The sequence below is a fragment of the Mercenaria mercenaria genome, chromosome 14, assembly GCF_021730395.1.
Source record: "Mercenaria mercenaria strain notata chromosome 14, MADL_Memer_1, whole genome shotgun sequence".
NCBI lineage: Eukaryota > Metazoa > Mollusca > Bivalvia > Venerida > Veneridae > Mercenaria > Mercenaria mercenaria.
In genome coordinates this window covers 73,721,722-73,735,038 of record NC_069374.1, presented here as the reverse complement: position 1 = coordinate 73,735,038, position 13,317 = coordinate 73,721,722, and the positions used below count along the sequence as shown (strand labels likewise).

Sequence of the window (13,317 nt, the reverse complement as noted above, 5' to 3'; positions counted from 1 at the left end):
AAACACACGTTGGTGCTGGGCAAGTCATTCTAAATCAGCGACTTAACCACTCAGCCATAGAGGCCCCCTCTGAATATTTATCAGCCATCGAGGCCCCCTCTGAATATTTATTAAACATACATAAGATGAAGAATTAGTTGCTACTGACTGCTCCATTAACCAATTATTACAATTTGGTGATTAAAATACTACAATCCAAAATATGTTCATTTAAAGGCAACCTTTATATCTGGTTTGCACATCACTATACTCTTGGACAAATTTTGAAAAACTTCAGAAAAACTTACATCAGATTCTCCTTCCTTGACCGCGTAACTGGCCACCTTGAAGGAACTGAAATAATCATTCATAGCCACTTCCTTCTCCTCCTGTCCTTCCTTGGATCTGTCCAGTAACTGTGCAATTGCCTCGTCATCATATACAATCCTCTTGTCTTCACCCTCTCCTTCTCCCTCACCTTGTAACAAAAGTACACAATGTTAACATTTTTGAAAATTTCTTATGCTCAATGACAAAAAAAAAAGCTTGACAGTGGCTTTAAGTTGTCTCCCTTGCAGTCCTATGTACAGGGGTCAATCTTGACCCAAACATGATACAAACTGACAAACTTCCTATCTGAGCAGTTGACATCTTGATAGGGTCATCTGCTCCCTTAATCATGTTGACATCTTGTTAGGGTCATCTGCTCCCTTAATCATGTTGACATCTTGTTAGGGTCATCTGCTCCCTTAATCATGTTGACATCTTGTTAGGGTCATCTGCTCCCTTAATCATGTTGACATCTTGTTAGGGTCATCTGCTCCCTTAATCATGTTGACATCTTGTTAGGGTCATCTGCTCCCTTAATCATGTTGACATATAACAAAAGCAAGTTAACTGAATAGAAACCAATCATCTCCCCAACTCAAACAAACCGAATTTCTTCCAAAGTCTTACAACAGCTTCATTTCAAAAAGTGACAAAAAAATACTTCCAGCAATATCCTCATGGCTTTTACTTCTAAGCAAGTGAATAATTTCATCATGCTGAACTGGATTCAAGTTAAAGGCAACAAATATACCCGAAAGTTAAACTTGTAGAGTATTTGTTATACCTTCAACTTCCTTGAACAGTTCCTCTGTTCCAAACTTGAGGATATCATCCAGTTCTTGTTTAGACATGGAGGTTGTTTTGTTACCGACACCAGGACGTACAACCAAATGCTGTAACATCATTTTCTTCTTTGCTACCTGTGTAATACGTTCCTCTACCGAGTTTCTGGTTACAAAACGATAAATCAACACTCGGTTTGCCTGGCCTATCCTGTGAGCTCTGCTAAATGCCTGCAAATGAAAAAAAAATATATTTACAAACAGAAAATGTTGATAGTGTATATAGTTTATTGCCAAACACTTAAATCAAAAGCAAACACCAGAGTTTTTCTTATTAAAGGATTGAAAATATTAACATTTTACAGCTCTATAAGTAGAAAGAAAAGAATAATAAATTCAGGTTTAATTAAGTATTTCCCATGTCACAATATGGTCATGCGCATTTCCAACATTAATGAATTTGAAAACTACCAAAAAAACGTTCAGGAGAATATCAAGGTGATAAGAAATCAGTAACCTGAATGTCATTATGTGGGTTCCAGTCTGAGTCATAGATAATAACTGTATCAGCTGTAGCCAGGTTGATTCCCAGACCTCCAGATCTTGTTGACAGTAAGAAACAAAACTGTTCTGCTCCTGGTGCTGTAATATAAATAAATCTCTCATCTACATTCCAGGACAAAATTGTGATGAACATCTATGACACTATCTTTCAATTATGTTACATAAACTCTATCTCAGCTCATAAAATCTATCGTTTTGAAAGAAAACTAATTCAAAATACCCTATAAAACTTTCATTTCCAAATCAGTTAACAGTAACCTTTGCTCAGCAGTGAAAACAGCTTCATCTGTATTATATGCTTTTATATCAGTAACACTTTATGAATGGCAACAGTAGTGAACCACAGTCATGTATTGGTACAGGACCTATCTCTTACCCATAAGCAGCATGTTGAAATCTCAGTGTAAGTTGAGCACAGGCTCTACAACTAGTGAAATGTGTGCATGTACTGCCTGGAAATTCACAAAACATACTAAACCCCATGTGTAAGAAATTTCTCTACAAGTCACGTAAAAATAAGTAAGTGAAACAATATTGTAAAATAAACTAAACTGAGGCAAATAACAAACCATTAAATCTGTCTATAGCATCCTGTCTCATAGAGCCAGTTATAGCACCATCTATACGTTCATACTTGTACGATTCATGTTCCAAAAAATCTTCTAATATATCCAACATCTTTGTCATCTACAACAGAAAGAGATTTTTTTGTCGTATAATTCAGTAACTGTATACTTATTTTTTCAAACATCTACAGACATATATATTTTTTTGCAATTATATTGAACTCCATACTAATAATTATTCCATTTCTCTGGCATCAAATTGTGTTGTTTCATCCCAAAACGACTATTTCATGGGGACATAAACTGATAGCATTTCAAATTTCAAAAATAAAACAAACAGAAATTTTGTAACTTTGTTCAGATTCAAGCACAAAGTCTAGAAATATAACCCCCACACGTATAAATATTAATGGTTTTTGCAGTAACAGAATGACGAGTTTAAATCATGAAATCTTATTAACCCATAATAATCACTACCCTAAAGTTTCAGAAACCTTTATACTAAGTTTAGCATGACAGCAGTATGTTTGAACAAGAATATCTAGACTTCTAGTGTCCTAAAAACAACACTAACCTGTGAGAAAATCAGGACTCTATGTCCATCCTCCTTCAGTTTACGGAGCATTTTAGAGAGTAGTGTCAGTTTTCCCGATGCCTTTGTTAATGCTGTACCTTCATATGCATTGTTTGGTAATCTTGGCGCTTCCTGAAAGTTGAAAATTTACTTTTTTACTTGAAATACTGGAATCCCTAAGCTATTATATTTAAACCATGTTCTAAAATCAGTATTTGCTTTTTATGTATAAAAGGTGAAAGATATTCCTGAGAAGTAACACTTCAAATCCAGTATCTTAGATAACTTATATAACTTCTATTTAAACATTTCTAAGTAATAAAATATTCTGTGCAAGACGAGGTAAGTTTCTGCAGAGTAACCTCCCTTTCATCATTAGGTATTGTAGATAACTTTTATTTTTGTTTTTGACAGGACATCAGGAATGTCACTGTGACATAGGTCAGAAACTAGAACTGCCAGTGATACAGAAAATGCAAGATAATATTATATGCAGAAATGACAAATGTAAGACAACATTTATATCAGAGTTGACTTTAAACTAATAAAACTTGAAAACAAAATATTAGCGAAGGCAGCTTTGGTTTGGTTGACCTTAATAAAAACAAAGTATTTAATTTAAATATTAGATATTAAAGTGCTTGTATATTTATTCGGTAAAGAATATTCTTATTTATCCAGGATATACATGTATATACTATCAAAAAATGTCAATTTTTCTGTAAAACACATACTGATTGAGCAGTTGGGAACAGATAAGGGTGATTACAGCATTTCTTCAGGTCCATCATGATGTTAAGAAGGGATACTTGATTACCTCCCCTTATATTTAAAGCACTGAAATTTCTTGTCAAAATGTACTTGTAGTATTTCCTGGAATGTACAATAAATATCAAGTTTAAGTGATACATACCTTATAACAATGCAAGTTTAGTTTTGCTTTTACTGGGTTCAACATCACACTTAGTGTAACAAAATGATATGGCGATTTCCATACTTTTCAGAGGTATTTTTTTAACAAATATAAATTGCTTACAGCAAGCTGGTAAAGGATGATCAAATGGACATGTCGTGAAATCATTTTAAAAGCAGGCCAGCTGTTTCAGAGGATTAATATCAAAACTTTCCATATAGCCATATACAGGAAAATTCCCAGACAGATCAAGGTTACTTGATGGAACATTTTGCTTTGAAATTACTTTTGAATCTGAAGTAGATGGATAATCTACTTACTTCTGCATGGGACTAAGCTCGACACGTACAATAAATTCACTCTTGCTAGGCATTCCCTTCAACACATCAGCTTTCAATCTACGTAGAAGATGAGGTCCTAACATATCATGTAGCTTCCTAACCTGATCGTCTTTAGCAATATCTGCAAACTCATTCTGGAATGTCTGTAAATCACTGGAAAATAAAAACAATTATTGTTAAAGTCCAGTTCAGACTTCAAGCTTAAATTTATAAAAACACTTTGGTGCATGTATTCCATTATGCTAATATATTTTAGTAAAGCCAATAAAAAGTCAAATTAAGGTTACAGTTAGACATGAAATTGGTTTATAATCAAGGTGTATTAAGTTACGAGGCAGATGTGAAAATTTGTCTCGATATGAAATGTACTGATCACTTGTGCCTATTTATAGAACTACCTGGTTATAAACATGGTAACTTCTCTACACAAGCACTTTGTGCTCTAACCACACACAGCACAAAATACTGATTATCTTTACTCTTTCAGAATAGACAAACTTCACAATAAAACTACTTACCTGAAAATATCTGGAGACATAAAATTGAGCAGATGAAACAATTCCTCAAGATTATTCTGTAGTGGGGTACCAGTCAACAACAATTTGTAACCCAGTTTGTAGTTACTTAGGATACGGAAAAACTGAAATATGTACATGTCAAATGTTAAATAATAAACCTGAATCTATATATGACTTCTGTTGAACCTTGGAATATACAATAACTGATAAATAAATGGTCTGTAGGTTAATCAGTTACTAGAAGCTTTTGAGGGCAAACTATCATTTAGAATAAATATTTCATGAACATTAACAAAACTTACAGGAATACTTATCCTATAGTATGCAGAAGATTCACTAACTAAATGAGAATGTCACTGTCACATCAAAAACTATTAACTGTTATCTCCACAGCCATACCATTTAGTATCACATCAGAGTCTGAATGTTTTTGTTTTAATTAGGTTATTTGTTTAAAGTTTCAATGGATCAGTATTTTACCTTGGACTGGTTGTTTTTCAGTCTGTGAGCCTCGTCTACCACCAACACTGCCCAGTCTATAGATCCTAGTGTCGCAGCATCTATACTGATCAACTCGTATGATGTGAGGAGAACGTGGAATTTCACCTGACTTCCCTGCTTCATCTTCCAGGATTTTGTACCTCCACGTATAGCACCCTCCTCAAAGGAAAACTCATGTTCTCTGTAGAATAACCATAACCTCTTAATTATAACACAACTCTGTTATCAACCGTGATTACCTGTTTGGTTACAAAGTCAAGCTTACAACCTCTCACACTCGAAGCTGGCATTCTACCATTAGACTACCAAAGCAGTTAAAGTCTCTTTAGGATGATGTATAATATCAATGGTACTGTCTTATATTTAAGAAAACCTTGTAACAGAAAAAGTAGAACAACAAGAGCTGTCAGTGGACAGCGTGCTCGACTATTCTCAGCGCTTGATAGTATAATATAAGCTATCAGTAAAACTTTAACATTACAAAAAGCATATTCTAAGTCGAAAAGGGGCCATAATTCAGTCAAAATGCTTGATAGAGTTGCCTTCTCCTTTTTACAGACTGGGGTCATGATGGTAAACAAGTATGCAAAATATGAAAGCAATATCTCAATGGACTTTGAAAATATTTGGGGTGGTACGCAAACTTTAACATTTGTGTGATGCTCACATCGACGCCGGGGCAAGTAGGATAGCTCCCCTATTCTTTCGAAAAGTCGAGCTAAAAAGCAAATTCCTAGTTCATATCAGACTCTCTGTAAATTACAAGTCATTTCCAACCTTGATAAATTTTCACAGGTAATTAATTCTATCTAGAAGGTGCTCTTTTTCTCTAAAAAAATTAAAAACATTAACCTTTAGCTTGCTGGCAGCAAGTGATTCTGCCTTTGTGACCAGTGATGTGCAGGCTGATCTTGGTTTGCACTGTTCAATCAGTAAATTTTCAGGGATCACCCCTTTGAATAACTAGAAAATGCTTTTGTAAAAAAGCGCATGTCTCCCCCAATGCAAAGTCCTATAGGCAAGAAGTCAATAGGGGTCAGGAGCGAAAGTCAAAGAGACACTGATGGTTGGCTGCAATAGGGATCATCTACTTGGCATGTCCAGTCAACCCGCTTAATTTCAACACTCTTGGCCTAGTGGTTCTCAAGTCACTGTTCAGGCTCCTGTGACCTTGACCTTTGATCAAGTGACCTCAAAATAAATAGGGGTCATCTACTCTGCATGTTCAATCATCCTATGAAGTTTCAACATTCTGGGTCAAGTGGTTCTCAAGTTATTGATCGGAACTGGTTATCAATGTTCAGGCCTCTGTGACCTTGACCTTTAACGGAGTGACCCCAAAAACAATAGGGGTCATTTGCTCTGCATGAACAATCATCCTATGAAGTTTCAACATTCTTGGTCGAGAGGTTCTCAAGTTATTGATTGGAAATGGTTTTCCATGTTCAGGCCCCTGTGACCTTGACCTTTCACAGAGTGACCCCAAAATCGTTAGGGGTCATTTACTCTGCATGACCAATCATCCTATTAAGTTTCAACATTCTGGGTCAGGTGGTTCTCAAGTTACTGACCGGAAATGGTTTTCAATGTTCAGGCCCCTGTGACCTTGACCTTTAATCGAGTGACCCCAAAATCAATAGGGGTCATCTACTTTGCATGTACAATCATCCTATGAAGTTTCAACATTCTGGGTCAAGTGGTTCTCTAGTTATTGATCGGAAATGGTTTTCAATGTTCAGGCCCCTGTGACCTTGACCTTTGATGGAGTGACCCCAAAATCAATAGGGGTCATCTACTCTTCATGACCAATCATCCTATGAAGTTTCAACATTCTGGGTCAAGTGGTTCTCTAGTTATTGATCGGAAATGGTTTTCAATGTTCAGGCCCCTGTGACCTTGACCTTTGACGGAGTGACCCCAAAATCAATAGGGGTCATCTACTCTTCATGACCAATCATCCTATGAAGTTTCAACATTCTGGGTCAAGTGGTTCTCTAGTTATTGATTGGAAATGGTTTTCAATGTTCAGGCCCCTGTGACCTTGACCTTTGACGGAGTGACCCCAAAATCAATAGGGGTCATCTACTCTTTATGGCCAATCATCCTATGAAGTTTCAACATTCTGGGTCAAGTGGTTCTCTAGTTATTGATCGGAAATGGTTTTCAATGATCAGGCCCCTGTGACCTTGACCTTTGAAGGAGTGACCCCAAAAACAATAGGGGTCGTCTACTCCAGCAGCCCTACAACCCTATGAAGTTTGAAGGTTCTAGGTCAAATGGTTCTCCAGTTATTGCTCGGAAATGAAGTGTGACAAACGGATGGACGGACGGAAGGACAGGGCAAAAACAATATGTCTCCTGGGGGAGACATAATAAATGGTGCTGCCCAAATTGAATGATAGACCAGTCCTTTTTAGAAATATAGCAGGGTAATGTTTAATTTTTGTTACCTTATGACAGCTCTGCAATCTTTGTCCCCAGTGTAGGTCACTACGTACAAGTTTGGTGCCCAGAACTCAAACTCTCTCTCCCAGTTGATAATGGTAGATAAAGGTGCTCCCACCAGGAATGGTCCTTTACAATGACCCTGTAGATATACAGTGTTTTACTATTACATTATTGCTGTTATACTATGTAAAACTTTTATATAATTATATTGATTTTATTATGAAACAAAAATGCCTCAGAACAAGTGTTTGTAACTGCTGTGCAGCACCTCAGCCTATCTTTACAGTCAGTAAAATCTAAAATAAAGTACATGCAACATATTCCAGATCACAATAGACTATTATCGTAGCAAAGATGACTTTACATACCATGTTAACAGAAAAACATACTACAGCAGACTGTCTGAAAGGTGTTTGAAACTATATCTCATGATAATTGTATACATCGTGTACAATGTCAAGTCGGACCCATTGTATATTCCTTTATCGAAAGTTACATATTTCCAATCAGACAGTGATGTATATCTTATTAGTATAATTAGGTGACTATTTTTTTACTGTCCATAGTGCAACACAAAATGGTGATTTTGGTGCATGTGGCACAGGCTTTACAGTAGACAGATTCATTTCATACTTACAAATACTCCATCTGAACAATCAATCAAAAAACTGTCTTTAATTATATTTTCTCTGTCAGACTACCTCCTATTACATGTACTAAATAATGAATGCCCAATGAACAGTGAACATACCTCATTATAGAGAGAGGACAGGAAGGAAATTGTCTGTATAGTTTTACCCAAACCCATCTCATCAGCTAGAATTGTGTCTGTACCGTTAGCCCAGGAATACCGTAACCAGTTCAATCCCTCTAGCTGATAGGGATGCAAAGTGCCGCCAGTGCTCTGAATGTAATCTGGGTCAGCTGCATGCTGTTTCTTGAACTGTAAACAAAATTTCAGCATAAACCTTGTAATTGTGAAATATATTACCAAAACAATATCAGAAAGTACATTCTACACTTGACCCTTAAACTGGTCTAGATCTCTGTGGGGTTCCAACACGAGGGTTGAGCAGATGACTGCTTGGCAAGTACGCCATATTTCTAGTGTAACCTATACTGTTGTATCTGCTAAACAGTTATAGTGTAATAAAAAGAACTGTAAACATAACACATAACTGGAATTTATATACAGTAAATTGTCTGTACAAACAGGCTGATGTCTTTACTTGGGGTGATTTGATGCAACGACTATATATATGTATGTTAAACTCTTTCCAATTACCTTCACAAATTTTTTATCTTGCTGCATACATTATTGCAAAATAAAACAAGTATGAAATCATTTAATTTATGGTTATTCATTTGTTTATTGGGATTTAACCTCATAGATCTAAGTATGGATGAATTTCAATAAAATCAGTCCCCGACAAATAGTAATAATTTTGCAGTACTTGTTACAATAATCAATCAGTATGTGAACTGACTGTATACTTCAATGTAATATCAAAATTCACTGCCAACAACTTACATCAGTGATCGGATACGATGGGGGCATACCGGGAGGTCGGGGAGAGTCTGCAGCATCATCGTCTTTACGTTTCTTTCCCTTCTTACCCGGCTTGCTTCGCTTCTCCTCATACCCTCCAAACATAATACGTCTGAAAATATACAACTATACCATTTACATAAATTATCTTGCATACTGAACACGACTTTTACGAGTTTCATTCACTAGAAAAAAGCTGAAAGTTGTGTTCTATTAAGTAACAATACACATTCATAATGTCCGATTTTTTTACATCACAGCGTCAAACTGCACAGCTGCACCCTGGAAAAGAAACCAACAGAAACAGGCAAATATTTGACAGATGTTGTCAAGGATGAATTAAAAAGTACTAGGTAATGTGTTAGAATCAAAATAATATATCTGATTTAGAGATTTGCTCTCGAGTAAAATCATTGCTTGTCGTTCAGATGTGTATTATTATATCACTCCTGCTGCGCCCTCGTGATATAATTTCTTCGCAACTGAACTCCAAACTATGATTTTATTGAACAACAAATCACAATATGGAATATATCATTTCTTAAATGAAAAGAGAAACAGAACTGTGGATGAAAACAAACCTGAGATTATCGTAGTACTCCACGTAAGTTTTAAACTCTGGTACTTCACTATCCTCGGGTTCCCAGGTTGCCATATCGTAGTTCAAATCTCGCCATTTCACCAGGTAGTAGGTAACTCCACGTTCCGTTCTACAATACAAATAGATAAAACATAACTCATTTTCCAATGCATCTTGCATATTTATTTTTTAAACCAGAGTGTTGTATCTCTCCCTCTTTTGAAAGAAGTGACGGTTGGACAACAATTGCATAAAATCACAAGGGGCGGAGCAAAAATGATCAAGTTATTCAGGGTGTCGTGTGATGCAAATATTGAAAGTATAAGGCACACAATAAGACACCAGATAAATTGCTCCAGTAAGCACGAGAGTCTGTGTCATCAATGCCCAAGCTAGTGGAATTTCACTTTATAGTAGCAAAGTTTTTCTCACATAATGTGAAAACTGGACTGTCATGGTTACTGTTCCACTGACCTGCTTTTAAGGCAGAGTATCCATAGTGATAAAGGGCAAATTCTATTTGATTATCAACTCACTGTATGTTATTTCAATCTACACTGTTGTCACAGAAAGACATGACATGTGCAAATAGCTATAAGCTAAGGCAAAAGAACACCGGAACTGTAAGAACTGCTGAGAACAAGTAATAAATTGCATGGAGATTATTGTCTTAATTTGAATTAAAATTTAACTTTCCATAAGATATGTATAATATCACCCTCGAGTCCCTGTTGCATGGCAATAAGTCTACCAAAGGAAATGTTATGTTCAGAGGTGACAGCTGGCACAAACTGCTTCAAGAAACAATGTCTTTACAGTAAGTCCATGAAATTCACCCTTACCATATCTTTAATGTGTTTTACCTAGTAAGGCCTATCAGAGTTATACAAAATCAGGAATTATTGAACACATTTGCCCATATTTATTGAATAAAGTCTGCAACCTGAGACTCTGAAATGCTGAAATTGCTTTTTTCCCCTTTGTATGTAAATCTTGAACAGATTTTTATGAAACCTAGCACAAATATGGCTAATGCTACAACAAAATGCTATGAAATGTTTCAGCAATATAGATTTATTAGGAAGAAAATTGCAGCAATTCTTAATGTTCAAGGTCTAAATTTCAGACATAAAACGTTGATGAATATTCGCCCTGAATCTGTGCTTCCTTAATTTATCACCATTTAAAAGTAATACAAAATGGTTATTATAATAGTAGCTCAACCTGGAATGCTGTATTCTAACGTTAAAGACTCATCTGACTGACAGTTTCCTATGTGTATATAGGCAAACATTTTAGGGGAAGATACAGTTTCCTATGTGTATACAGGCGAAAATTTTAGGGGAAGATACAGTTTCCTATGTGTATACAGGCGAAAATTTTAGGGGAAGATACAGTTTCCTGTGTGTATACAGGCGAAAATTTTAGGGGAAGACACAGTTTCCTGTGTGTATATAGGCGAAAATTTTAGGGGAAGACACAGTTTCCTATGTGTATATAGGCAAAAATTTTAGGGGAAGATCAAGCACCATATCTATGATTTTTAATACATATTTCCGTTTTAAACTTGATTCTCAGTCAGTACACAAAGTTCAAAGAAATTCTGTCTGTAAGAAAATGTTTGCCTATATACATATAGGAAACTATCAGATGTGTCTTTAAATCCAAGATCTAGCTACTGTTATAATGACCCTTTTATTATATACCTCCACCATTTTGTTTTCTTGTTTCATTAATTAATGAATTTTTCAATGTTCATCGATGTTAAAATGGAACTTAGTGAAGTTTTTATGAGAGCTATTCATAGAACTGTGTCAGGTCATGCAATTATTAATGAAAGTAGTCTGGCAACATACAATACAAAAAGAACCATATGGGTTTTTTTTCTGTCTGTTCATGATTTACTTGTGAAGTACAAGACGAATCTTTTACAGAATTTATATAGGTATATAATACAGGCAGTTATTTCAGTGGGTTAGTGAGTTTACCTATGGTTTATGATTCTATTTATCTGCAGCCATTCCGGTCGTACACCGTATTTATAGAACCGGTCCTCCAGATTATCATCCTCGTTCTTCTTCCGGTCTTTACCGCCCCAACTTGAACCGTCCTCTAGGGGTGGGGGTTCATCCATATCATTCTTCCTGATGTACATACGTAACAAGGCCGTCTGGTATACATCCAACTGAAACACAATCAATTTCATTACATAATAATAAAATAAAATTGTTTCCTATAAATTCTAAGCAGATTGCAGTAAGGCAATTCTGAGATATAATTCTCCTGAAGATGGAAAGCAGTTTAACAACATTTTTCAGACAAACATGTTACCTTTATATTCTATACTGGAGTAAAAGATAATATAGGTTTTGTTTGATGAAGTGGTTATGTTGACAGTTCAGTTAATTTATTGTGGTCAAAATATAGCAACTGCAAATCATGATGCTTTCTACGTCTGAAATTATGTATCAAGGCAGAATTACTGCACAGTTTGAAGTTAAATACTGGCAGAGCATTTTATATTCCCTTATCACCACTAGACAGGAACATAACATTTTGCAAAGGGATATGTTAAATGAGGCCCTAAAAAATGCTTGTTAAATTTCTGTAGTAAATAAAAACTATAAATCCAACTTCTATGCATGAATTTTATAAATAATTTTAATACTATTTAGGTGTATGTATTCACTTATGATCTAAATTAACACCTTTTTTAATGTGAGGGTAGAGGTAAGCATTTATTAAGGGGAAGGCGTTAATTAGGAAATATACTGTAAATTGCTTTGTCAAATGTTAAGAAGGGATGAGTGCATCGGAGCAACCACAAACAAAATTTTAGACCAAACCAATCAAAACAATGTGATACATCATGCAGCCTGTATCGTACCTGAAGCTCCGACACCCAGTCACAGTGCCACATTGACAATCCATGAAAACGTACAAAATATTCTCTCTCTGCCCGATGATCCTGCAATATATTACAATCTATTTATATAATACTTACAGTCTATTTACAATTTTTAAGCATGTAACTTTTGCAGGAAAGGTATATTTTTATATACCACTCACACTTATCACTATGAAAGGAAGATTAAACATTCAAACCTCCAACAGCCAACTTCATACACTTATGATTTTGCATAAAAATGTAACAACTTGAAACCTTTGCAACTTTTCATATCAATATGACTTTGTTGTTTATTCCAGTTTCAGCAAGCCTAACTTAAAAGCCTAAACTCAACAAGACTACATCATGTGATTGTCTTCACCTAGCTTAGACTTATAACAAGTTCTGTTTAAAGTCTGCTTTACATAAGATAATTTCTACTGCTTATCCTTTTCCCTTACCCCACCCACCACTCTCACAACCAAGAATGAGACTTAACAACATACGGAAGTAGACTGAGGTTCTAGATGATGTTCATGTGTATGATCCATTTCTTCCATCTTTTTGTGTGGTGTTGGTGGCTCCGTCCATCTCCATGTTAATACCTTTGCTACCTTCCCCTTCATTGGTGGACAAGAACACCTGTAACATGTCACATAAATAGCTTTTATTCATTCTTATCTACATTAACTTTCAATTATAAAACACTGAAGAAGGAAACAAAAGAAAAACAATTTGAAAACTAAACCAAGCTCAAGTGTTACAATATATATCAACAAGGGTAC

General features: G+C 35.5%; 1 protein-coding gene across 7 annotated transcripts in view; it reads right to left on the bottom strand.

The window, feature by feature from the left end:
* The window catches only part of LOC123527702 (chromodomain-helicase-DNA-binding protein Mi-2 homolog), a 48,780-nt gene that overhangs the window by 16,357 nt on the left and 19,106 nt on the right, over nt 1-13,317 (bottom strand). For all 7 annotated transcript variants that reach the window (XM_053523893.1, XM_053523892.1, XM_053523894.1 and 4 more), the window contains 16 exons: nt 13,039-13,174; nt 12,533-12,613; nt 11,634-11,830; nt 9,647-9,775; nt 9,048-9,177; nt 8,268-8,459; nt 7,519-7,655; nt 5,048-5,249; nt 4,568-4,689; nt 4,029-4,202; nt 3,530-3,668; nt 2,796-2,927; nt 2,225-2,342; nt 1,609-1,733; nt 1,094-1,322; nt 288-457 (listed from right to left, as the gene is read on the bottom strand). In XM_053523893.1, the coding sequence (XP_053379868.1) occupies nt 288-457; nt 1,094-1,322; nt 1,609-1,733; nt 2,225-2,342; nt 2,796-2,927; nt 3,530-3,668; nt 4,029-4,202; nt 4,568-4,689; nt 5,048-5,249; nt 7,519-7,655; nt 8,268-8,459; nt 9,048-9,177; nt 9,647-9,775; nt 11,634-11,830; nt 12,533-12,613; nt 13,039-13,174 (2,413 nt within the window). The remainder of the gene's footprint in view (nt 1-287; nt 458-1,093; nt 1,323-1,608; nt 1,734-2,224; nt 2,343-2,795; nt 2,928-3,529; nt 3,669-4,028; nt 4,203-4,567; nt 4,690-5,047; nt 5,250-7,518; nt 7,656-8,267; nt 8,460-9,047; nt 9,178-9,646; nt 9,776-11,633; nt 11,831-12,532; nt 12,614-13,038; nt 13,175-13,317) is intronic.